Source organism: Larus michahellis, chromosome 19 (assembly GCF_964199755.1).
Source record: "Larus michahellis chromosome 19, bLarMic1.1, whole genome shotgun sequence".
NCBI lineage: Eukaryota > Metazoa > Chordata > Aves > Charadriiformes > Laridae > Larus > Larus michahellis.
Window position 1 is genome coordinate 5,065,429 of NC_133914.1, and position 23,780 is coordinate 5,089,208.

The 23,780-nt window shown below is 60.2% G+C and overlaps 2 protein-coding genes and 1 non-coding gene across 8 annotated transcripts; 1 reads left to right on the forward strand and 2 right to left on the reverse strand.

Annotated features, from left to right (window-relative positions):
- Positions 1-407: 407 nt before the first annotated feature.
- On the reverse strand, positions 408-12,993 carry GMEB1 (glucocorticoid modulatory element binding protein 1). Of its 4 annotated transcripts, none has more exons than XM_074562632.1 (11): positions 12,797-12,993; positions 10,830-10,996; positions 9,714-9,796; positions 8,619-8,743; positions 7,561-7,664; positions 6,994-7,148; positions 5,641-5,769; positions 4,786-4,923; positions 3,550-3,672; positions 1,800-2,470; positions 408-1,510 (listed from the first exon to the last, which is right to left on the reverse strand). In XM_074562632.1, exons 2-11 carry the CDS (start codon positions 10,955-10,957, stop codon positions 1,343-1,345), a joined length of 1,824 nt encoding a protein of 607 aa, XP_074418733.1. In that variant the 5' UTR covers positions 10,958-10,996; positions 12,797-12,993; the 3' UTR covers positions 408-1,342. The 4 variants fall into 4 exon arrangements, with proteins under 4 accessions (XP_074418733.1, XP_074418734.1, XP_074418736.1 ...); XM_074562633.1 differs by lacking the exon at positions 12,797-12,993 and adding an exon at positions 11,224-11,938; XM_074562635.1 differs by lacking the exons at positions 9,714-9,796; positions 10,830-10,996; positions 12,797-12,993 and adding an exon at positions 9,487-9,608.
- Positions 12,994-13,105: 112 nt separating this feature from the next.
- LOC141733042 (discoidin, CUB and LCCL domain-containing protein 1-like) lies at positions 13,106-23,417 on the forward strand. 3 transcript variants are annotated; one of them, XM_074562786.1, is made up of 15 exons: positions 13,106-13,248; positions 15,650-15,871; positions 18,588-18,725; positions 19,131-19,182; positions 19,412-19,484; positions 19,633-19,766; positions 19,931-19,968; positions 20,089-20,283; positions 21,036-21,157; positions 21,246-21,414; positions 21,538-21,630; positions 21,836-21,926; positions 22,106-22,143; positions 22,343-22,465; positions 22,918-23,417. In XM_074562786.1, exons 1-15 carry the CDS (start codon positions 13,143-13,145, stop codon positions 23,280-23,282), a joined length of 1,959 nt encoding a protein of 652 aa, XP_074418887.1. In that variant the 5' UTR covers positions 13,106-13,142; the 3' UTR covers positions 23,283-23,417. The 3 variants fall into 3 exon arrangements, with proteins under 3 accessions (XP_074418887.1, XP_074418886.1, XP_074418888.1); XM_074562785.1 differs by having other exon boundaries at positions 20,994-21,157; positions 22,918-23,336; XM_074562787.1 differs by lacking the exons at positions 19,131-19,182; positions 19,633-19,766 and having other exon boundaries at positions 20,994-21,157; positions 22,918-23,336.
- A 105-nt stretch (positions 23,418-23,522) lies between these two features.
- Positions 23,523-23,652, reverse strand: LOC141733254 (U11 spliceosomal RNA). Its single transcript, XR_012584251.1, has one exon. It is a non-coding gene; the product is annotated as a U11 spliceosomal RNA (small nuclear RNA).
- Between the last annotated feature and the right edge of the window lie 128 nt (positions 23,653-23,780).

Sequence of the window (23,780 nt, forward strand, 5' to 3'; positions counted from 1 at the left end):
GGGACCCCCCGGCCATGGGGCTCCCTGGGCGCCCACCCCGGCCTGTCCCAGCCAAGAGAGGGACACAGGGAGAAGGACGTGGTGTGTCCCCAAAAGGAGACTATCCCTCCCCAGCACATGGGGGGAGCCGGAGCGGCACAAGGGGAGGTGGATCCCTGATCCCAAATCCATGGGATCTCCCTCCCGGGAGCCAGCAGAAGCTTCCTCGCCAAGGCAGGGGGGTCCCGGCAGCCGCCACCCCCTGCTCCTGGAGCGGGCAGAGGGATCCCTGCCCGCCCCCGCGGTGACGGAGCTGCCGCCACAAATAAACCATTCCAGCCTCATTACATTTTTTTTCCTTTTAATGCAAAAAAATAGCCAAAGACATCTTCCTTCCCCCTCCCCCCCCCCCCCCCCGGTGTGTTTCCTTTGCTGTTGTTTTGCTTAATATTTCCAGCCAAGCAGCTTCACCCCCCCACCCCACCCCAGCCCCCCAAAACTCCGCAGCACCCGGCGCTTCCCCCCTCTTTCCATCTTCCCACCACACTGGAGCCCAAAGGGACCCCCGGCCCAGCATTACCGAAAAAAAAAAAAAAAGAAAAAAAAAAGACAGAAAGAGGGGAAAAAGAGCAGAGCGCGCGTTATTTCAGCGACGTGCCGGTTCTAATCCTGCCAAGAGATTATAGGAAGAAAGAAGAAACAAAAAAATTAATAAAATAAAATACAAAAATAAAACCACCAAACGAGTAGCGACAAGCAGGGAGCAGCCCCAGCACACAGTGTAAACAGAAGCTGCCCCGATCCGGAGTCCAGCTCTCCCGGAAAGCAAGAGCACAACATGCTTTTTACACCCCGAAAGGTCCCTGCGGCGCCGAGGTTTTAAGCTGGAGTTGCTATTTATTTATATATATTTTTTTTATTATTATTATTCTTATTATTTTTGCCTTTCTGCAAAAAGGTTGAAGTGATCTCGGAGTCTCCAAGCGGCGTTTGCAGCACCGAGCCTGGCCAGGCAGGGAAAGGGATGGGGGAAAAGTGCCACAGGAAGAGGAGGGATTGGGATACAGGGAACCCCCGAGACCGGCGAGAGTAGGTCCTGGGGGCTTTGCAGGTGGGAAATCCGGAGAAGGGAAGGGAAAGCAAACAAATACAAAAAAAATATAGATATAAAAACAACTTGTGTGGAGGAGGAGAATATGGACAGTAAAGGCAGAGTTACTGTCGCCTTCCCCAAAGAATAATAATTAAAAAAATTCCAGCTGAGGTGACAGTGAAGAGTCCGACAGAATTCCCTTCCCTGGGGGAAAATAAAAATACAAATGAGGTACCTGTTCCACCCCAAAGCCGTCACCCCTTCCCACTGTCACATCAATGCTCCAGCCGCTGGTTTTTGTCCCTCTGAAATAAAACCATCGGGCCCGGAGCGGCAGCACCACGGGTGCGGCTGGGCCACGGCGCGCTGGGCGCCGGGAGCCCACGTCCAGTTCCTCCCGGCTGGGTTGTTCAGCAGAGATCCAGTCTCTCCTTGACCCTGCAAACAGGCGATATTGTTCAGTGCTCCACGGAGACAGAGCCGTTTCCATGTCTCCTGTGTTTCTCCAGCTTTTTTGTTTTTGAAAAAAAAAAAAAAAAAAATTTATATATATATATATATATATATAATATACAGTACAATGAAAATATCCATGGAAACAAATGGGGTGGCTGGAAAAGATGCTTAACAGAAAAGCCCAAAATAAAAAAAATTCCCAACTCTTCCCCAAACTGACGCTCGCCTTGTCCCACTAGTCCTCCAAGACCACAATCTCCACGTTATGGACCTGGTGCTGATGGTCCTCCACATCTCCCACCACTTTCTCCTCAGTCCTCAGCTCTGTCTCCAGGATCACAGCTTTGCCCTCCGCCTCCTCCGTGTCCGCTTCGGGATCCGGCGCCGGATCGATCTCTATGATGGTTTGCCCGTCGTCCGAGGTGCCCTCCACGGCTTGGATGGTGGAAGTGAGGCCGGATTCCATAGCCACCAGTTCCACGGGGTTGACCACGGCCGCCACGTTGGCCAGGGCACCGCTGTCCTGCATGGCCGCCGAGCTCAGCAGCGCCAGGCTGGAGGACGGGTGGAGGGTGACCGTGTCGGAGGAGCTGGTCTTGGAGGAGGACACCACAGTGGCGTAGCGGAAGAGCTGGGAGCCAGACGGCAAGGTATGAACAGTCACTGGGCTGGAGCCTTGGCTAATAGTTGCCACCGGGATGTTGCCCACGGAGAACTGTTGTCCGACGGGCGCGATAGCGATGGGTGAGATGACCGTGAACTGAGGCTGCTGGATGGGGGTGGAGGGGCTGAGGACGGTGGCGGAGGCTGGGCGCTGCAGGCGGGGTCTCTTGGGGGGCTTGGGAGCGCTGACGGGCATCAGCACCACATTCTGGATGGTTTGGGACTTCGCCTTCTGGTCCTTGGCAAGTTTCTTCTGCTCTTCCAGTTGCCGTTCCAGGTCTGCAAAGAGAACGGCAAAGGGAGCTCCTGGAGGCTCGCGGGCAACAACAACCAACCACTACACCCCATGTTTACGACAGGAGGTCTCCAAACCACCCAGGTGAGCATGATCTTAGCATCTCACTCAAGATTGAGCTGCACTGAAGGGAAAGGCCAGATTCTCCTGCCACCCACACAGCCCCAGTCACCGTTCTGCTCCCGCTCAGCCTGCTTTGGCTGCCTGTCAGCGCCTGGAGAAGGACCAGGCAATGCTCTACACCAGTTGGCTGCTCCTGCTGATGAGAAAGTGGTAATTTCTGCTCCCCAAGCTAGAGCCGCCTAGAAGGAAGCGTGGACAAACCCCTCCAGACAACAGGAACTGCTTCCTGAGCTTGGCCGGGTCCCCTCCCCAGAAGCCGAGCGCCCGTAGTGGGGCCAGGGAGCAGGAATGTCTGGGTCAACGAAACACCTCCCTCGACCCTCGTCTGCGTGAACGCTGGAAGTAGGAAGTAGCACAGAAATCTCATTTATCCAGGGCAGTAGGGGAGTAGGACATCCCAGATAAGAACAGGTCCGACAGGACAGGGTGAGGAGGGAGACACATCCAGCAAGCGGCTCCGGGGAATCCAGGTCAGGTTATTGGCTTCAGCTCAGGGGAAGCCGTGCAAGACACCTGATAGCTCCACGCCAAGACAAGCAGACAACTCAGCACCCCGCACTCAGATTCGATTCTTAGCTGGGGCACTGCATGGCACTGCCTGCGGCTCGGATAACGGCCACACAGCCCTTAGCTAGCAGCACCTATTTCCCAGTGCCGATGGAATGGGACTCGCCCCACCCCCCCAGCACCCCGGCTGCAGCAAAGGGCACAGACTTTGGGCCGTCGACTGCCCCAAGCAACGGCTCACTGCGAGGGAAGGGAGAGGGGAAATTCCACTCAAGCCCCAGGACGGAAAGGGATTGGGATGCACTTGTTTCGGGGCAGCGTGGGTCGAACAATCATCCCCCGATGAACCATATTTGGGTTACGTTGAAGGAAAGTCACATCGGTTCCCAAGAGCAGCGACAGGATGAGGAGCCTCACTGGGCGCCGACTGTACCTGCCAGCGTGTAAAGAAACTGTTCCTCTCCTTGCTCTGTCTGGTTTTTCCTGTTGTCCAGAACCTTCTTGACTGTGTCCATAAGGCCAAACGTGTGGGCAACGTTGTTCAAGACGGCAGCATCTGCAAGGGAAGTGCATGGGGACGAACGCCTGGTGCCACAGGTGGGACTCGGGCAAGTACTCAAAAGATGCTCCTATTACACCAAAAATTGTCTTCTGCTTTTTGTAGAATTATCTCTGTTCTTTTGCAAGGGTTGGCTGACAAAGGCAGACCCAGCTCCCGCATCCCTCTGACATCCAAGGACTAAATAAACCCATTCACATGATAAAGAAAATGCAACAGAGATGTGTCACCCAAGCAGCTCGAAACGGCTGCAAATGAAAGCATAATTTGCAATCACAGAGATACAAACGAGCTCTCCACCTACAAATCATCACCCCATGCTGCTGACAGTGTCATTAACATGCCAGCTCCACTGAAAGCTGTGCAAAATTTCTATTATAATCCACTGACTTCAATCACTCACAGCTTCCAAAAGCTGCCACCTACCAGACACAAAGATCCGCCAGCCCAAAGCTAAATTAGAAAATAAAAATAAAAAAGTATCCTGGGTAAAGTGAAGTTTGTGGTTACACGGACGTTCTCTCAGCAAGAGCATCAACAAGAGGTGCTCTCAAACCTTGCGCTCACAGGGGCATGTGCTGAACTGGATTAGGGAACGGATCCAAGTTAAAAATAACCCTGAAGAGGGGCGAGGAGTTATTTTTAACCCAGATCAGTTCCCTCATCTGGTTCAGCCCCAAAAACAGGTTTTCTGGCACGAGTGAAGACAGCACGAGAAGTGAGGGGGCAGGACCTGTTTAAGCCTGCACTGGCGTGGAGAAAAGCGTTTGAATAACTCTGGTCTGAGAAGTGAACCTGGGCAGGCTTTCGGGAGGGCCCAGGAGCTGAGGACAGTCTCCCGATGGTCTCGGCAAGCTGCCGGGCTCCTTTTGCTCAGGGAAAAGGGTGGCACGTTGTGTCCCCGTGCCCCGCAGTGGTATCAGCGAACGCACTTCACGGTTGGGCAGGCTGAGCCCACAGCCAGACGCAGGCCCCGCAGCTCAGCTCACGGGCGGTAAGTCACTCACCACCCTGACTCAACGGCCTTGTCACTTTTGTTTTTTGGCCTGCAGCTGCCCTTTTGAGCATCCTTCCCCTCCGCAGAGCCGGAGGCCGCGGCTATCAACCTACCTGTCATCTGGAAGGGCGACTGACCCAACCTCTGCTGGACGCCTCTTAAGACTTCTTCTATCTCCTTCTGGATGTTGCACACAACCTCTTCCATCAGCCCCACATCAGCTATTCCTTTCCAGAACATCAGCGTGTCCTCTGGCACAAGGAGAGGCAACAAGAAGTCAACACGTACAAGCGCTTGGCATTTATCCCCGCAAGAGTACCTTAAACCTTTCAGGCAAGAGTAACTTTGCAAAACGCCTTCTAATTTGGCCATTGGGGTGGACACAACGTGCAAAAAAAACAACCCAAAGAAGGAAAACAGATTCAGGCAGCAAATCAGTAACGTGTTTTCAAGGAGCACCATGACTTCCCAGGCAACATTTCACTGCCTCTCTTCATCTTTGCAAGATACAGAGCTTAAAACCTTTGTTTGAGGAAATTCTGCCCAAGCTTCCGTGCTGATCCGAAGAGGGAAGGCAAGGCTCTGTGGCCAGAGAGACACAGCCAAGAGAGCAGACAGTGTACTAACGCGGTGTACCAACAAGACACTGCTCGCTGATGGTTTCAATCTAGCTCCAGGCTGGCAGACGTTCATATCCTTATAAAGAGCAAAAAAACCCCACCCTTCACTGTAACTAGTAGCAACTGATCTGGGGGATCATCCATCAGCCACAAGGCCAGAGCTGAAGTCTGCGGTGAGCAGCTCCATTTGGCAAGAGCCCTGCACGCCTGGGAAATGCTGGGATAGCCAAGGGGCTGGGGGACAGCTCTGTCATTGCCTAAACTCTCCTTATTTTCAGGATTTCAGTCTCCAGAATATAACAGGCGAGAAGAGGGGGTGAAAACACCCAACAAGCAGCCTGAGCTTACCCGAGATCTCATCCGTGTCCTTTTTCATGCCTTCCTCAGTGGCCATGGTGACGGCAGCCGTCAGAGCCGAGTTCCACTCGATCCCCTCCTCCATGCTCTCCTCCGACAGTGCGATTTGGGTGATGCTCCCTGCCAGAGAGGCAACGTCAGCTCTCTCTGCGGCACCTGGAGTGCCAGTCCTGGATCCCTGCTTTGTTTTCCACCCCCCTCATCCCTCCCAGGCTCTTTTTCTTTTTTTTTTTTCCACTCTTGCGGTCAGGTTGGTTGTGCCTGGCTTCTTTCAACCGAATTAGCTAAAAGCAAATATTGCTGCTTCTCATTGGAACCGTAATTGTGAAAGGCTCTGGGGCTTCTGGAGGGAAAACCATGTGTCCTCCATAAAACAAAACTGGAGTCCTGGCATAAAGGGACCACAAAGGGAGCAGAATAAAGAAGGGAACAAATAAGCCTCGGCCCAGCCACCCTTCTCCCCTTTCATCATCAACAGGGAGCTCTGCACCCCAGAGATGACCTAATCTCTCAGGAAATGACAGGGTTAGAGTCCAAGCTGGTTTATAGAAGGGAAACGGATCTGACTCAATCCTAAATTTCTGGATCAAATTTGGGACTAAAACAATCTGCAGCCACTCTAAGGTTTTACCATGTGCTTCCCAGGAGATTCTCCTTAGCCTATGGACAACCCTGCCATCCCACCTACCCAGGGCCTTAGAGAAATGTAACCTGCCTGGCTGAACTATGTGGTACAGTTGGGAGCAGTTTTCTCCCCTAACCTCAGCAAAGAGATCACTTTTTGCTCTGAAGCATGGGATTTGCTGAGAATTTGCAGTTGACATGACAATCAAATCATGTCCGACCATCATATCCCGTTCATGGATGTCCAGGTGACGTGGAGCAGGTTGCTCCGGAGGAGGTCAGCATGCCTAGATTCATTTCTGAGCATCAGCCCATCTTGTGCCCGTGTAACAGACCCTCAAATAGGACACCAGGAAACACCATACAAGCTCTCTCAGGTGTTTGCTCACGCGGTGACCCCAGAACAGGCATCCCTTTGAGGTGAGCCTCCCCTGGCTCCCAAGGCGGCTTCTAGTCACTGCTTAACACCGGCTGCTTTCCAGCCCTCCCACTACTGCTGAGCAGAGCTCCCTGACAGATGCTGCCGAGACCTCTCCGAGCAGACACGAGAAGCATTTCCCTTCCCAGAAACCAGAGCAGTCTCCCGAACGGTGGGACTGCCCCGCTACGCTTGGGGAGAAGGTGTGAAGTGTGCATGGGGGTCAACCCGATTTGGTTAGCCCAGGGAGGGAAAGCACCACCAGAGGGAAACTCCCGTGGCGTTGCTAACTGGTTTCCTACCATCAGCTGATGTAGGAGTCTGTACCACGCTCTGCTGCCCCGGCACCGGTGCTCTGGCGCTGCTGATCAGGAGATCAAACTTGGTGCTTCGACAGGTGTTGGTGCAAACTTTGTCATGCTGGTAGAAATCGATTTGCCCCGAGTCCATCATCTTCCTGTGCAGGGAGTGGGAAGAGAACCAGGCTCAGCTCAAATCTCAGCTTGGAGACAACAGGGAGAATATTCCACCTAGGAATGCTAGGGCCGTGGGAGGGAGGGAGAAAAGGAGACCCAGTGCCACTCTGCAAACAAAACATCTCCTGCAGGGCTTTTCCAAATACAAGCAATTCCCCTGCTTCAGATGCAGAGGTCCAGTCCTATGCCACCCCCACCAAGTATCAGGTCCCCTGGGCGAGGCCACTTCTGCACAGGATGAAGAATCCTGGCCCTCAAGACCATGGGGCCAGGTAATGTGAGCTTCCAAGGGATCTCCCAGGGACTGCAAAGCAGACAAAACGCCTGCTCGGGATCCTGCAGCTGCAGTGATGAAGGCCTGAAGCTGGACACGGTGCCAGGCAAGTCAAATACCTCAGCATGATTCCTCCGAGGCGAATGGCTCTCTTCCAGTCCTTCAGGGTAGACTTCCCAGCCAGGTGAACAAAATGCTTCGGGCTGATCAGCTGGTCATTGAACTGACAGCAAAATAAACAAAGGCTCAGCAAACAGAGTAACGTCACTTTGGAAGAGCATATCGGGACACTCAACACAGCCAGTCCACAGCTCATTTAAGCCCCAACTTTTGCCCAGGAAGAGGAGCCACTTCTCAAATCCCTACCACCTTTGATCCCCTCGGCACAGCAATGCTTATAACTCCAGAATGGATATGTTTGCAGCGATGACCTGCCAGCCATCGGCATTTGAACCACACAGCTCTAGCCAAGAACAGCCCCGAAGGCTTTTGTACGAAACACAAACCAAATTAGCTCCTTCTGTGAACACGTACAGTCAGCTTGGAGATCATTACGGGAGACTCCCGTAACATCAAATACCCGAGCAACATCCAGCTAACACAGGTATTCGCTCGGGCATCTGTCCTGTCTTGCTCCAGTGACTAAGATAGATCCTGTTGAGGGTCAGCAGCAGAGCGCTCTCGCCGCAGCAGCACACGGGGACGCAGCCTCAGCGCAGCAGCTGTTACCTTAGCACACTCTCAAGTCGAAAAAGATAACAGCAAGATTTCTCTTCTCGATGCAACCTGCTCACCGAGGAATTGATGGGAGTGGAGCGTCAGGATACCAAGGGAAAGAGACAAGGAAGAAAAGCTCTGGCAGATCTCAGTATGCATCCCCTGCTTGCCTTCAGCTCCAAGTCCCTCGTCAAGTAGCAAATATGACTCTGCTTTAAACAGTAGTCAAGAGCAGTACTGAAATATAAAGCGAGTGATAGGCCTTCCTTCACTCCTTACCCCACTCCTCCCCTGCTTCTCCCCATGCTAGAAACAATTTCAGCACTAACAATCCAGCACGCTGCAAAGGCAAAGTCATTCGGCTCCACGACAAGGCTCAGATGAAACAGAAAAAGTCCTGTGGAGGTCAGGCCCCACACCTTGAGAGCAGAGAAGGAATCCGCTGCGAAAACTCCCTTACCTTTACACACTTGACATTAATTCCCGGACAGACGAACTTCTTCCAGAGCAGGATGGCTTTGCTCTCCCCGCAGGTGATGGGATAGGCGATCTCGATTTCCTCGTTCGTTTCAATGGTGCTGGGGTCTGAGGGAGGAATGGGGAAAAATGAAACTTCCCACCCAAGAGGCTCAAATCCCAGAAGGCGTGAGCTGAAAGCTCAGCCTCTCACGGGTTGCGAGACCTACGCTCAGGAAAACAAAAGAAGGGCCGATCCCAGTTAAGGATCAGTCCTCTCTTAGTCTTCTGCAATTACGAGCTCTAACAGCAACTGGCATCTGCTTTTTAATATAGCAACACCCAAAACGAAGCTCGTCTGTCAGGAGAATGCGAGGTCAGAAATCCAACACATCTGTAAGGGGGGAGCAGGGTGAACGAGAACAATCTTTGTGGAAACAAAATGCTTGAAAATTTGAAGCACAGATAGCTTTCAGATTTCTTGGAGCTCTGGTATCTCTTTAGCAGCGATATCAGATACTTACTGATAATATATTCTCTTCACACACAGAGTTTCTGCTAATACTGCCAAAAGACCCACACCCACGCAGGAAGCAGAACTTCAGTCAAGATCTAGTGACAGCACCTAACGACAGGAGCTTTCTCCTACATTCTCCTCAGGATGGCAGGGAGCACTCGGAGCCAACCCGCTCTTTCTTCCGAACATCCAACCCAAACTGTCAGGCTGTTCGTTCAGCAAAGAACCATCAACCATACTTCAGCCAGCGCAGACGCAGCCACCATCCTCATAACCACCATTCCTGCCTGCTAGCCTCTGCGCACCAAGACTAGGGAGAAACCTCGGCTCCCCTGGACCCCGTAGGAGCCCTTACCATTCATTGCAGGAGAGCCAGGATCTCAGTTCCAGGACTTTGAGACCAAGCAGTAACAGCAGACTCTTATTCCAGAGTATGCCCAGACCCTGCACCCACATCCATGCCTGGGAAACAGCATCTGCAGGGGCAGAGCCAGAAGGAAGCCCAGCGAACCGGAGACACCAGCTCAGCGGCAACCAGCCCTGCAGAGGAGGGGACTCTGCCCACGCCAAGCGGGAACTCACCGATCCCTTCTTCCAGCTTGTGGATGGTATGGGTTTCCACAGCCACTACGGCGGCGCTGGCCTCGGAGCCCTCTTGGTAAATCCTGTTGTGAAAGTGTCCATTGGTAAAGAAACTATATAAATCATGGAAAATTAAGATTCACAGCACAGGGTTAAAAACTCAGTTCATTTCCTTCTTCCCTGTCCTTCAGGGACATGGATTTCGTTTGATACAGTTTCAATCACAGGCATTTTTTTGGCACATACGAAATACGACAATAATCCCAAGGACTGAAACACGCAGAGGCGTTCCCAGTCCTGTCATCGCACCCTCCACGTTGCCAGCGCCACTGAAGCAGCTCTGCAGCACGCTTCCCTGTGCCTTCTCCTCTGGTTTCTGATCCAGGCGGTTACCCAGGACAACAGGAAGCAGAGCTCAATGCCCCAGGATTTCCCTTCCAGCCCTGTGTGACACCGCAGCACGGGTGCTCACGCAGGGAAGAGTCACTGTCAGGCCAACAGCCACCCTGCCCTGCGAATATTATCAAAGTGGAGCCAGTATATTTACATCCTGATTGATCCAGAGTTAAGATGAAGTGCCTGGTGGCAGCCACTTCTCTGCAGCAGCTGTCAGGGGTACCACAAAATTCCCTCCAACATCCCAGCTTCATTGTATTTTAGAGGAGGATTATTTCAGGAGAAAGCTGGCACAGATCTGCATATGCAGATTTGGACACACGGGCACAGACCATCACGTACAGCAGCTGCAGTGTGACAAAAACCCACCCTGGGGCCGGAGAAGGAAGAGGGAGACCAGGAGGACGCGCGGCTGGGGCAGCACCGTGACCAACTCGCCGCGTCCCCACCGCCACAGCCGTGGCCGGGCTGCCGTGATCCAGAGGTTGCATCGCGTGGACACGTCCCCACAGGACAATTTCAGTCCTCAGAGGCACCGTGACAGCAACACACACAAAAGCTTTTTTGCGTTGTGTTTTCCTCTCTACCACATGTGGCATAAAACCGACGCAGTCCTGGAATACGCAGTGACGCTCGGTCCCCACACCACAAAAATCTACAGGGACCCCCCCCCCCATCCCACCCCACACCACCCAGACACACCGGTACCGTCCAACTCACCCTTGCTGCACCGGCTGGAGCTGCAAGATCACTTGGGTTTTGGTATCCTCCGGGTTCTCCCCTTCATTCCCGTCACTTGGTACAACCACCACATCACCCACAGGGACGCTCACTTCGGCATTCGCCATCTCTCACATGAAGCCCGGCGGTGGCGGGGTGCCGCGGTGCTGCAGAGGGCAAAGCAGAGGCAGGTCTGTACCGCGGCAGCACGGCTGCCTGTGCGGGCAGAGGGGCAGGCACCGGTCTCTAAGCATCATCGCCCAGTCCCGCCGCAGCAAAGGCCGGGCTCGCGGGGACCGCAGGGCCGGCAGAGCAAAGCTGCGGCTCCCAAGAGGGGACCAGGTGTTTTGAATTCACCAACAGAGAGAGTCGGCAAGTGCCTGTCGATACACACCAGGATTTCTCCTCCCCTCTCCATCACGATAGCTGGGAACATCTCACCCCATGACACAAAACCGACAGAGGCAGATCCCCCCGGTGCCATCCCACTCGTAACTTCCCCAGCTGGCGGCAGCGTCCAGCCGCCCTTGGGATGCTCCGAACGTCCCTGGGGATGACCCCACTGCAGACAGGCTGCGGAGGAGCCGGTATTCCCAGCAGCAGAGGTGGGGATCCCACAGGAGAGACTCGCAGCAGGTCACAAAGGTGGTTTTGTTACAGCTGTGGGGCCAGAGCTCAGCCCTGCGGGTTGGAATCGCCCCCATGGGGTTTAAAAGCTTCTGGGAAAGCGCTTGTGTCAGGACAGGACCTCATGGCAGGCGATGGCGGGCTGGGTGGCCCACAGCAGGGATGAGGGAGGAGTGCCAGCAGCGCAGGGGACACCCTCCAACCCACGCAGCCTGTGGGTCACTGTGCCTTCGCCACGTCTTAGAGCCACAGAATGGTTTGGGTTGGAAGGGACCTTTAAAGGCCATCTAGTCCAACCCTCCTGCCACAAGCAGGAACATCTTCAACTAGATCAGGCTGCTCCAAGCCCTGGCCAACCTGGCCTTGAACCCCTCCAGGGATGGGGCAGCCACAGCTTCTCTGGGCAACCTGGGCCAGGGGCTCACCACCCTCACAGCCAAGAATTTCTTCCCAATATCTCATCTCAATCTCCCCTCTTGCGGTGTAAAACCATTCCCCCTTGTCCCGTGGCTCCCCTCCCTGCTCCAGAGTCCCTCCCCAGCTTTCCCGGAGCCCCTTTAGGGCCTGGAAGGGGCTGGAAGGTCTCCCCGGAGCCTTCTCTTCTCCAGGCTGAACCCCCCCAGCTCTCTCAGCCTGTCCCCACAGCAGAGGGGCTCCAGCCCTCCCAGCATCTCCGGGGCCTCCTCCGGCCCCGCTCCAACAGCTCCGTGTCCTTCTGCTGTTGGGGGCCCCAGAGCTGGAGGCAGCACTGCGGGGGGGTGTCTCGCTCCGCGGTGAGGCCGGGACCCCCGGGAGAAGCCCCGATGACGGGCAGTAAGCAGGGGCCGGGCCGCGGTCTAGCCTGCGGGACCCCCCGGGGTGTGTGCCGCCCCCCCCCGCCCCGCTAGGCCCAGTGCGGGCCCGGGCCCCCCCCCATGGGTAGAGGTCACCCGGGAGGGCGGGGGTCGCCGAGGGCAGAGGTCATCGCTCCCCCCCCCAAAGGCCGCAGCCTCCCGGTGTCCCGGGGAGGGGGGGGGGGGGAGGCGCGGGCCCCCCCGCGGCGCGCGGCGGGGCGGGGCCGCCCGGGGGAGGGGTGTGGCCTGGCCTCCCCCCCCCCCCCCCCCCCCCCCGCGGGAGGACGCAACGGCGCTGCCCCCCCCCCTCCTCCCTCCCCCCCCGCGGCGCGCGACGTCCGCCCTCGCGGCGGCGGCACGTACGGCGGCGGCGGCGGCGGCGTCGCGCTGGGGCGCCCCCTCCCCTCGCCCGGCGGGGCCGGGCCTGCCCCCCCCCTCCGCCCCGCCCCGCCCCGCCGCCGCATGGCCCCTCCCGGCTCCCGTAGCGCGGCGCCGGGCGGCCCTTACCGTCGCCGAGCGGCCGGGTCCAGGGGCTGAGGGGAAAAGGGAGGGGGGGGGAACGGGCCGGGCAGGAGCGCGCATGCGCAGTGGCCGCCGCGGCCTCGGCCGCCAGCACTTCCGGCCGCCGCCTGCCTTAAAGGGGCCGCCGCGCGCCCGGCGCCCTGCTGCCCCCTAGCGGCCACAGCCCTCCGCGGCGCCTCGCGGCCCCACTTGATTGACAGCGAGGCGGACCAATAGCGACGGCGGGGCCGGGCGGCGGTGACCAATGGGAGCGGCGGGGCTGGGAGGGGGCGGGGCGGGGCGGCGGCCGCGGCGGGGCCGCGGCGGGGCCGGCAGCGGCGGCGGCGGGAGGATGCGGGCGGGCGGCGGGGCGGCACGGGGGGCGCTGGCCGTGGCGCTGCTCCGCCGCTGCCTGCTGCTGGGCCCGCTGGGGATGCGCCCGGCCGGCGGACAGGAGGGTGAGTGCGGGTTGCGAGGCACCGGCGGCGGGGGAACCCGCACCGGGACACGGCACCGGGAGTCCCGCTCGCACCGACAACCCCGGGGATACACTTCCAGCGACGGGATGGGCCGTGCGCCGCGACCGGGACCGGGGCTGGGTCCGGGATGGGGACCGGGACCGGACAGGCTCCCCCTGCCCCGGTACCGGTGCGGGACGGGCTCCTCACTGTGTCCGGAGTGGGATCGCACTAGGACGGGCTCCCCGGTACCGATCCGGGATGAGATCCCCGCTGTCCCCGGACCGGGACCACACCGGGACGGGGTCCCCGTCGTCCGTCCGCCCCGGTGCCCATCCGGGACAGGGTCCCCGCTGTCCCCGGACCGGGACCACACCGGGACAGGGTCCGCGCCGTCCATCTGCTCCCCTACCGATCCGGGACGGGGTCCCATCTGTCCTCCTGCCTTTGTACCAATCCGGGACGGGGTCCCCGCTGTCCGGTACCGGATGGGACAGGCTCCCCGCTGCTTCCCCCACCCCGCATCACCCCGATCCCGCACCCGCCTGGTCTCCCCGCAGCCCCCGCCCCGTGTCCCATCCCGCTCCCGGTGCCAGGGTGCCGCCGGTCCCGGGGTCCCGGTGTCGGCTCCACCACAGGGCTTTCCCCGGCAATCCCTAATTCCCGGGAGCCCGACTCTGCCCCAGTGTAAGAGGATCGCCGGAGCTTACGGTGAGCTCCCGGTAACGGGCTCCATCCCGGGGATGCTGTGGGGAATCCAGGGGGATTCGCACCCACCGGGTAGCGGGAAGGCCCTGCGGGGATGTTCAGCCGAACCTCATCCCCAGGACACGGTTTTCCCTAACGCAGCTCGTCCCCAACTGATCCGAGAGCGAGGAGACGGGGAAGGGACATCCCCAGCGTCGTCCTCAGGGAGGGGAAACTGAGGCACGGGGCCAGGAGGGGATCACGGGGGACAGAACCCACGTGTGATTTGGGATTTGTCCCACAGCAGGATTCCAGCAGATCCCAAGGCCCCGGGGGGGGAACACGGGGCAGCTCTCTCAGGGATGGCAGCATGCCGGAGGCGGGAGCGTGCCGGACTTTTCCCGGAGCATCGCCCTGTTGTGTCTTTCCTGCATCCTGTGAGAAACCAAACAAATCCCCAGCAGGGATGGCCCCAGCGGGAGCCACAGCTTCGCCCTCACCCGGCAGAAATCCAGTTTTCCCACTATTTTTTTTGGCAAATTTGGTTTTCCATGCAGATCGTGATGGCTCACACCTTCCTTTTTGGAAATTCCCCCCAAATACCCCAAATTTCTCTCCCTCCAGCACAGCAGACCTTCTGGGAGCCACTTTCCTGGCAGCCCCAGGGTCCCCTGTGCCATTGCCCCCATCCGGCCTGTCCCCAGTGTCCCCCCCCAGCCCCGGAGGGCTTGATCCTTCCCAGCTCTGCCGTAACGGGGGCCGCTGTGCAGCCATGGCCAGAAAATCAGGGATTTCACCCGGTCCCAAATCCCTGCCCAGGGGGTGTTCACAGGATAAACCCCCCCAGTTTGGCCACTGGCCCTTCCCGCAGGCTGGGCAGGAGTGCGCTCCGTGGGGGGGGCTGGCATCTTCCGCCTCCGGCCCCCCCTTTTTTTTATCCCTGCAGGATTTTCCCCCGCCGGTGCTTTGTGCCGTCTCCCGGCGACGGCGAGGGGAGCCAAGGCAGGGGCGAAGCCGTGCCCGCCATCGCTTTTCTTTCTGGCTGCGCCGGGATGATGCTTGGCAGGAGCAGCAGCTTTTGGGGAATGTGGGGAGGGGGGGTTAACGATGGACCCCCCCAGCCCACACAGAGGGGCTGAGCAGTGCTTCTCCCGCTCCCTGCCCTTCCCCGTGCCCCAATCCTGCCCCGGCTCCACTAGAAATCCCCGCCGGACACTTTCAACTCAAGTTTCCAGGATATTCCCTCCTGGCCGGGGGCGGCGAGCCTGGAGAAAAGCCCCTTTTGTGACGGGTGCTGGCATCGCCCAGGGGAGGAGGCGATGGGGATGCAGCTGCCCAAGGTCACCCTCAAGGTCAAGGCTGCAGCCGGGGGTTCCCGGGGGCTGCTCGGTGCCACGGGGACAGTTATTTCCTCCTCGCATCCTTTTGTAGCCCCCAAAATCGGGGTCATCCCGGCCTGGGGGATGGAGAGGTGCAGGTCTGCACTGCGTGGCTGTGGGGGAAACTGAGGCAGCTTCATCCCTGGATCCCCTCAGCGCCCATCCCTGGCGGGGGGAGCGGCCAGAAAAGCCCCCAGAAAGTGATGTTTCAAACAAGGAAAACATTTGAAGGGGCTGCAGGTGGCAGTGGGGTGTCCCGAGGGCCATGCCAAGTGGGGAAACTGAGGCAGGGAGCGCCCTGGCTGAGTGTGTCCCCCTCCTTCATCTCTCCGCAGGGGATGGCTGCGGCCACACGCTGCTGACACCCTACAGTGGCACCCTCAGCTCCAAGAACTACCCGGGCACCTACCCCAACCACACGGCCTGCCGCTGGCGGCTGCACGCCCCCCCGGGCACCTCCCTCCTCCTGGCATTCGGGGACGTGGACCTGGAGCCCTCCGAGCGCTGTGCCCACAGCTCCCTGCTACTCGCCGACCCCCAGGCCGACACCACCTATGGTAAGGGGGGGTCTCCTCCAGGGAAACTGAGGCAGCGGCTGCTGATGGGGCTGGGTGGGGGAAATATCACTTTACGTAAAGTCCTGGATAAGGAGAAGGTCAGGAAAATCCAGCTTTTTAGCTGTTTTCTTCATGGGGAGGGGGGATGTGAGGATGGGGGTATGTGAGGATGGGGGTATCCGAGGATGGGGATATCTAAGGAAGGGGGTACCCTAGGATGGGGGTACCCCAGGAGGGGGATATCTGAGGAGGGGGTTACCCAAGGATGCGGGTACCCGAGGAGGGGGGTACTTGAGGACAGGGGTATTCAAGGAGGGGGATACACAAAGAAAGGAATATCCAAGGATGGGGGTACCCAAGGAGGGGGTTATCCAAGGAGGGGAATATCCAAGGAGAAGGATAATTGAGGATGGGGATATCCAAGGAGGGGGGTACTCGAGGAGGAGGGTATCTGAGGAGGGGAATAGCCAAGGAGGGGGGTACCTGAGGAGGGGGATATCCGAGGAGAGGGATATCTGAGGATTGGGGTATCCGAGCAGGGGGGTATCTGAGCAGGGGGGTACCCAAGGAGGGGGCTGTTGCCAAGCCGGAGAGGGGGGCACCCACCTGGGACCACATGCAGCTGCCAATGAATGAATTCTGTCCATCCAGCCGCTGCCTAAACGCTTCCAGGATTTTCCTGGAGATATTTAATTGTCTTGGAGGGATTTGACAGCGCGGGGAGCGCAGTGGATGCTGGGGGAGATGTCTTGGGAGGAGGGGAGGAAGCGTAAATACTGGGGTGCCGATGGGGTGGGATGGAGGAGCAGCCCCGAGGTGCGGTGAGGGGCAGGGACCGCTATGGGAAACGCGGGGTGGAAAGGAGCCAGCTTGGATCCACCACTGCTCCCAGGACTGGGATTTTCCCTGTTCTCCAGGGCTGGTACCCGGAGGGGTGACAGCATGTGAGGTCCCTGGTCCCCCTCTCCTCTGCCGTGGCCTTGGGGACACATTTGTCCCCATCCCCTGGGACGCCAAAGCCGAGAGACTGCTTGGCCCAGGCTGGGGGGTCTCGGAGCAAGGCGGGAAAGGGGGGACCCCCAGATGATGCTCCCGGGGGGCTGGCGGAGGTGGCCAGGCACCCCCAGCCCCTTTGGGTGCCTTCGCTGGGGCCGTGCGTGCCAGCAGATGGGGGGTGACGTGGGGCCAGACCAGGGTCTGGCTCCCTCGCCCGTGGCTGACGCCGGCCCTTGAGAAGTCCCAGATGTTTTTCGGGAAGTGGCCGGCGCAGGCGGAGGCTGTGAGCTCCCTCCCGCTGACTCAGACCCTGCGTCTGGCGCCCGGACTGATCCTGCCTGGGGACATGCTGGGGTCCCCGTGGGGGTGGCAGCCTCCAGCCCCCGGCTTGGCCGAGGGGTCCCCAGCACCCAGGGGGTCTCCGGAGCCACCGGCCGGGTGGGCACCGCACCGGACATGGCAGCACCGCGGCAGCGTCTGCCGAGGGCAGCGCTGGAATCCGGCAGTGGGTGGGAAATCTGTGCGTGCGTGACATCTGCATCTCATATGCATGTCATTTGCATATCATGCAGAGCCCCCATCGTGTCTGTGACCCTGTGACATCCCTGCGCGTCCCACGTGCCCCAGGCTCAGCCTCTCGGTTAAACGTGCCCCAGGCAGGGCAAGGGTGCGGGTCGGGGGGGGGAAACTGAGGCACGACACAACCCTGCCGGGGGGGTTTCACTGCCATGGGGACACAGGGACACAGCTCCCTGTCCCCAGGGCAATGATGGCATTTGCTCAAAGCATCTCTGGGTGCCCTGAGGCCCCGGTGATGGACATGACACTGAGCAGAAAGATGGGGGGCACTGGGGTGATGGCATTTGGGGATTGGGGCCACCTCTTGTCCCTGGCTGGGACCAGGGATGTCCCCACATCTGGGGCCAGGGATGTCCCCAAGGAACCTGCCTGCTCGCTAAGCTGAAGTTTTAATCAGGGAGATGGAGACTGCAAATTAATTTGGATTAAACGGGGGGGATTTAGGAAGCAGCTCCGGCAGCGCCTTTGAAAGGGGAGATGGAGAGGGGACAGGGACACAGCCCCCGTTTCGGGGTCCCCTGGGGCCACGCTGTCCGTGCCAGCCCTGGCAGCAAGGGACGCAGTGGCAGGCGCCCGGTAAGAGCTGGTGGCCACTTGCGCCGTCTGTTGCAGCCGTGGTGGAATGAAGAGGCCCTGGGGGGAAACGTTTCTGGGAAGCGGTGGGGGGGTCCCTGCCCAGCCGGGAGCCCATCTGTCCCCACGGGGGGAGTGGGGACATCTCGGGGTACCTCCCCAGTAGCCTGGTCCAGCTCTGACCCCCATGCCTGAGGCCTGTCATCCCCTGACCTGTGGTCATCCCCCTGAGCTGTGGGGGGCTGTGCCCCAGATCCCCCCCCATAGCGTGGATGTAACTGCTCTGGGGATGGGATCACCCTGGCATGGGCCCCCACTAGGGCTGGGACCACCTTGGGGTTGGACCGCCCTGGGCACGGGGCCACCCTGGCATGAGGTCACCCTGGGGCTGGACCACCTTGGGCATGGGACCACCCTGGGGCTGGGACCACCCTAAGCACAACGCAAATGCCTGAGACCCCCTGGCCCGGGTGAGGGCTGAGCCAGGGGAGGTGACACCCTGGGGTCTGGGTGCCTGTGCCTGTCCCTGGGGAGCCCCATCCTCTCCACGGCCCCATCCCTGCCGCAGGGCCCTTCTGCAGGAACGCCGTCCCCACCGCCTCGCTCCTGGTGACAAACTCCAGCACCATGACCGTCCTGTTCAACAGCACCAGCCACCGCTCGGGAAGAGGCCTCCTCCTGTCCTACGCCACCTCGCAGCACCCAGGTAGGGGGGAGCATCCCCCAGGGATGCAGAGACATCCCCCCCAGCTGTGTCTTGGCCCATGGGGGGGGCATAGTTGGGGGCGCAGGCAGCTCTTTGCCAATGCCAGGGCGGGCTCCCATCGCCCTGAGCTCCCTGAAGACCCAGGTTCTGCCTGTCTGGGGCACAACAGGGAGACCCCCAGGCCACCCAGCCAGCTGGGACACCCCCCCCCCACCACAGCACCCTGGACCCCCAGCCAGCTGGGACCCCAATATCAGGCAGAGCTGCCAGCATGGGGCCAATGGGTGCAGGCACCGAGGGGACATCCCTCTCTGCCCCTCTGGGACAGCGTGCCCTGGGGCAGAGGTGGGTGGGTGCTGTGGGGCCGGTGGGGGTCCCTCACCCTGGGGTGTCCCTGCCTTGCAGACCTGGTTTCCTGCCTGGTTCGAGGCACCCACTATACCCAGGAGCACGTCAGGTGAGTGGCCAGGGGGTGCGAGCGGTCCCTGCTTTGGCGTCCCCCACCCCGGCATGGCTGCCGGTCCCCATCAGCCCTGGTTTCGTCCCCATCCCTCTCCCGGGGGCTCGGGCTGCGCTCGCCCCAGGGCTCTTGGGGTGCAACCGCGGTGGGATGGGGAGCAAAGCGGGTGTGCAGGGGGCATTCGGATGGGAGCGAGCCCTGACCCCCCCCTTGCCACGTGTTTCAGCGTGTACTGCCCCGCGGGCTGCAAGGACATCGACGGGGACATCTGGGGCAACCCAAGCCAGGGCTACCGGGACGTAAGTAGCCCAGCGGGGCACCCCTGCACCAGGGACGGTCCAAAGCACACGTGGCTACTGCTTGTCACCCCCCAGCAGACCGCAGGGACCAACCTGGGCCGGGCGGGGGGGCGGGGGGCTGCTCTCACCCCTCCCCTGCTCCCCGCAGACCTCGGTGCTGTGCAAGGCAGCCGTGCATGCCGGGGTGATTGCGGACGAGCTGGGCGGGCAGGTCACCCTGGCCCGGGAGAAGGGCATCACCCTCTACGAGTCGGCCTTCGCCAACGGGCTCCACTCCAAAAGGTGGGCGAGGGGGGAGGTGGGGAGTCCGGCTGCACCCCACACCTGGCGGTGGGACATGTCCATGCTGACATCGGGGACCTGCCACCCCTTGATTTTGGAGACACTTGGGGTTTGTTCACCTGGGGACACCCCTGTCTGATGCTCCCTCATTTTCCTCCCCACAGGGGATCCCTCTCCGAGAAGCGGCTCATATTCCACAAAGGTATTTTTTCCCATTTCCCCTAAAATTAAGCCACTATTTTGGCTGCCAAACCCAGTGCCACCCCCATGCTGTGCTCGGCTGGGTGTCCCGGGCTCCCAGCCTGCCATCTCCCGTTGCCAGCCTGCGGTGATGTACTGGAGGTGGCCACCTTCAACGCCTCGTCCTGGTGGCTCGAGGTGGACGCGCTGGGGCAGGACCGAGCCTGGGTGGCCGAACGGGCAGCGCTTGGCACCGCCGGCCACTCCTGGGCTGCCGAACCGGGCTCCGACAGCACCTGGCTGGAGCTGGACCTGGGCGCCCGCAGGAACATCACAGGTGAGTGCCGGCCAGCGGATCCCATCCCTGTCCCCCCACCACCCTGACCACTGTCCTCCCTGTGGTGACGTGGGTGCCAGACTCACTGACTACCCAAAAAAACACCCAGAGCAGTTGCAACCCCCCCCATAACACCCAGGAGTGACTGGAGCTGTTGTGCCATAGTTTTACTGGTGCAAACTGGGATGCAGACAGCACCAACCCCCCCCGGCTGTCCCCTGTCCTCCTTTTGTCCCTGTGCCCCCCCTCATCCGCAGCCGTTTCTGGGACGAACAAGTTAATATTATGCTCTTGCATCTGGTGCCAGCGAGCGCCTTTTGTTCAGCCGGAGCCTGCCGAAAGCAGGGGCTTTGTGCGGCGGCGGCTGGCGACTGCGGGGAGGAAAATGGGGACATTGTCCGGCCGGAGGCTGGAGGAGGGAGGAATGCGGGGCTGGCAGCCGGGGCCGGAGGTTATCGGCTCCTGGGGGCAGAGTGGGGGGTCCGGCACTCGGATCTGCCACCCAAGTGCCCTGCCGGGGCCAGAGGGAGCCCCTGGAGGGGTTCCCCAGGGGGAGGTGACATGTCCTGCCCCCCTTGTCCCCTCCCAGCAGACCTGGGTATCCCAGAGCTGGAGGTTATTCCAGCTGGGAAAGCTCTGCCCCATGCAATGGGGCATGTTGGGGCGCAGGGTGGTCCCCTTGAGCCCTTCTGCAGCCCCACACCCCACAGCTGACAGCAGGGACCCCTCCCGGGCTCTCCCTGCACCAACAGGCATCATCACGAAGGGCTCCTCTGAGCAGTATGACTACTACGTGACGTCCTACCGGGTCTCCTCCAGCCGTGACGGGAAGAACTGGAGACCCTACAGAGGCAGCAGTGGCCAGGAGGACAAGGTGGGCATGGAGGGGACAAAGGGTGGGGGGCACAGTCCCCCTGCCCATGGATGTGTGGCCATCGGTGGCCTCTTCACCCCTCTGGCAGGTCTTTGAAGGAAACGCTGACAGCTATGGGGAGGTCTCCAACGCCTTCATCCCCCCCATCGTAGCCCGCTACATCCGTGTCACACCCCAGAGCTGGCACCAGCGCGTGGCCTTGAAGGTGGCCCTGGTGGGGTGCCAGCCAGCACGGGTCCGCGCGCCCCGGCCCTATGGTGAGCCCCTCGGCAAGAGCTGTCACCCGCACCCCGCTACATCCCAAACGGCCCCTGAGGATCTCCGCCTCCCCATGCACCGGGCAGTGGTGCCACGCTCACGGTCCCTGCTCTGTCCCACAGTGCCCAGCGTCCCCAAGGAGGTCCCCATTCCCACCAGCCGCCCGGCCAGCCACACCCCCATCCCCGGTGTTGCCCTGGACCCGGAAAAGGCAGGTGGGTGCCATGGGGGGCTGTCCTTGGGGCCCAGCCGTGTCTTGTGGGTGCACCAGGCACGGATGGACCCACTTGGGCTTTAAGAATTCTCCATGACAACACATTGATTTTCCTTCTCTCGTGGCCCCGGGTGGGCTCCTGGCACCCATGGGTGCAGAGGGGTGGGATGGAGCACCTGGGGGCTGACGCTGTCCTCCCTCCCCAGGCTCCACACTGCTGGTGATGCTGCTCATTGGCGGCTTCGTGCTCCTCTGCTCCAGCCTCCTGCTGCTGGCGTTCCTCTGCCGCAGGAAGAGGTGGGTCCCATCGTGCCCCTGCTTCGCCTCAGGGGACCCGGCATTGCCACCTCCGAAAGCCCGGTGGCTCCGTTTGGCTGCTCACCGGGTATCAAATGGTGCAGCCTCCCGTGCAGCGGGTGATGATGGGCATGGGGTGGTCAGGACCCCTCACCCCCATCTCGTTCTCTCCTTGACAGAAAGCCGGCGGCGGAGCTGAGCTGCGGGATCACGAAAGGTAAAGTGTCCCCAACCCCTCCCCCAGGGTCCTGCCATGCCGTGGGACCAAATTCAGGAGGGGTGCAGCTGGTTTAACCAGTGCTGCTGCAGACCCCTGAGCCATCCCACCCATGGGGCACCAGTCTGCCCCCAGGCATGGTGCTGCCTGTCCCCAAGGGACAACGTGTGACAACCAGGGCTTTCTGCTCTCTGCTCAGGGTACCCCAAACTGGAGTCGAGCCCGGTGTGCTCCCTGCAGAGCCTGCCGCCCCCCGGCTCTGCGCTGGCCTCCTTCCCCACGGCAGCAGTGCCGGCGGACCTCAGCCAGACCCATTCACCAGGTAATGGGGGCATCAGGGCGCAAACACGTCCCTCAGCCCAGAGCTGGAGCCATGATCCCCTCATTGCACCCTGGGGTCCCCATTCTTCCCCCAGCACCACTCTGATCCAACCCCTGTCCTTCATCATGGTCCTGCGCAACAGGGAGATCCTGTCAGGGTTTATTATTTATCTTTATTATTATTCCACCTCAGACACAGCCGCGGGCATTGGAAGGTGGCCAGAGGGCACTGGGAGCCCCGCTTTGTGCTGGGGCAGAGGGACATGCCCATCCCCGTGCGTTTTGACGCCTGTCTGCCCAGCTTTTCCCAGTCCCCGGGGTCCAGATGTGCCCGTTTTCTCCACCCATCCCACCCACGGGTGCCCCCATCCCACCTACATCTGGAACAGCACCATGACTGCTGTGGGGACAGTCGTGCTGTCCCCAGCTCAGAGCCCGCCATCCCCCTCGCAGAGTACGCCGAGCCAGACCTGGTGCAGCTGAGCCCCAGCAGCCAGACGGGCCCCTCCACCTTCAAGCCGCTGCTGGACGAGGGCTACACGTTGCCGCTGGTCATGAGCCACTATGACGTGCCGGGAAAATACCACGAGTATGCTGAGCCGCTGCCACCTGAGCCCGAGTACGCCACACCGTTCAGCGAGCCCGATGGCACCCGCGGCATCACAGGGCTCCCCTGCACCCCCCCGGTGGGGTACGACGCACCCACCCCCCGACCTGGGGACAGGGGCACGGAGCGGACTGCGGGGGACGTCCCCTCTCCCGAGGGGGCCCAGCTGGGGGACTGTCCCCTCTCGCACGTGTACCACGAAGCCTTGTGAGGAGGGCGAGCACGCAGCGGCGGCGCTTGGCCGCGAACCTTCCCCACAGTCCTGGGGGGGTGTACGGGGTGGGTGGGTGGGAAAAAGTGTTTTTAAGAACAATCCTATTTAAATATATATGCGCGTATATATCTATCTCTCTCTCTCTGTACGCTGACCTTTCGCACCTCCCTGCGGGCCCGCTACGACCACCAGCCACAACCACCCCCCTCTTGCCTTTTTTCTGACGCCGACACGTTACAGGGCGCCGGAACAAGCGGTTACCGGCGACCCCCTAGTACAAAAATTGTGCTTCCGAAATCTCTTGATGTCGATTCCGCGAGGGCGGCCGTGCGGCCCCCCCGTGCCACGCACGGCAGAAGCCCTTTTTAAAACCCGAACTATCACCCCGGCGCCACCGGAAAGCGCCAGGGTGCTATCGACCTCACGGCGAGCCACGCGTTTCTATCAGAGCACAGTGTCACATCCCTATTTTTCCTCTCTTTCTCCTCACTTTTC

What these genes read in the sequence shown, in the direction of transcription:
- GMEB1 (XM_074562632.1), bottom strand. Translation starts at nt 10,957, where the DNA reads ATGGCGAATGCCGAAGTGAGCGTCCCTGTGGGTGATGTGGTGGTTGTA. An exon ending in TTAATGTCAAGTGTGTAAAG is followed by an intron (nt 7,665 to 8,618) that starts GTAAGGGAGTTT and finishes TTTTGCTGTCAG; the next exon opens with TTCAATGACCAGCTGATCAG. An exon ending in GACTCCTACATCAGCTGATG is followed by an intron (nt 5,770 to 6,993) that starts GTAGGAAACCAG and finishes CCTCTCTGGCAG; the next exon opens with GGAGCATCACCCAAATCGCA.
- LOC141733042 (XM_074562785.1), top strand. Translation starts at nt 13,143, where the DNA reads ATGCGGGCGGGCGGCGGGGCGGCACGGGGGGCGCTGGCCGTGGCGCTG. An exon ending in TTCCTCTGCCGCAGGAAGAG is followed by an intron (nt 21,927 to 22,105) that starts GTGGGTCCCATC and finishes TCTCCTTGACAG; the next exon opens with AAAGCCGGCGGCGGAGCTGA. An exon ending in CAGCCAGACCCATTCACCAG is followed by an intron (nt 22,466 to 22,917) that starts GTAATGGGGGCA and finishes TCCCCCTCGCAG; the next exon opens with AGTACGCCGAGCCAGACCTG.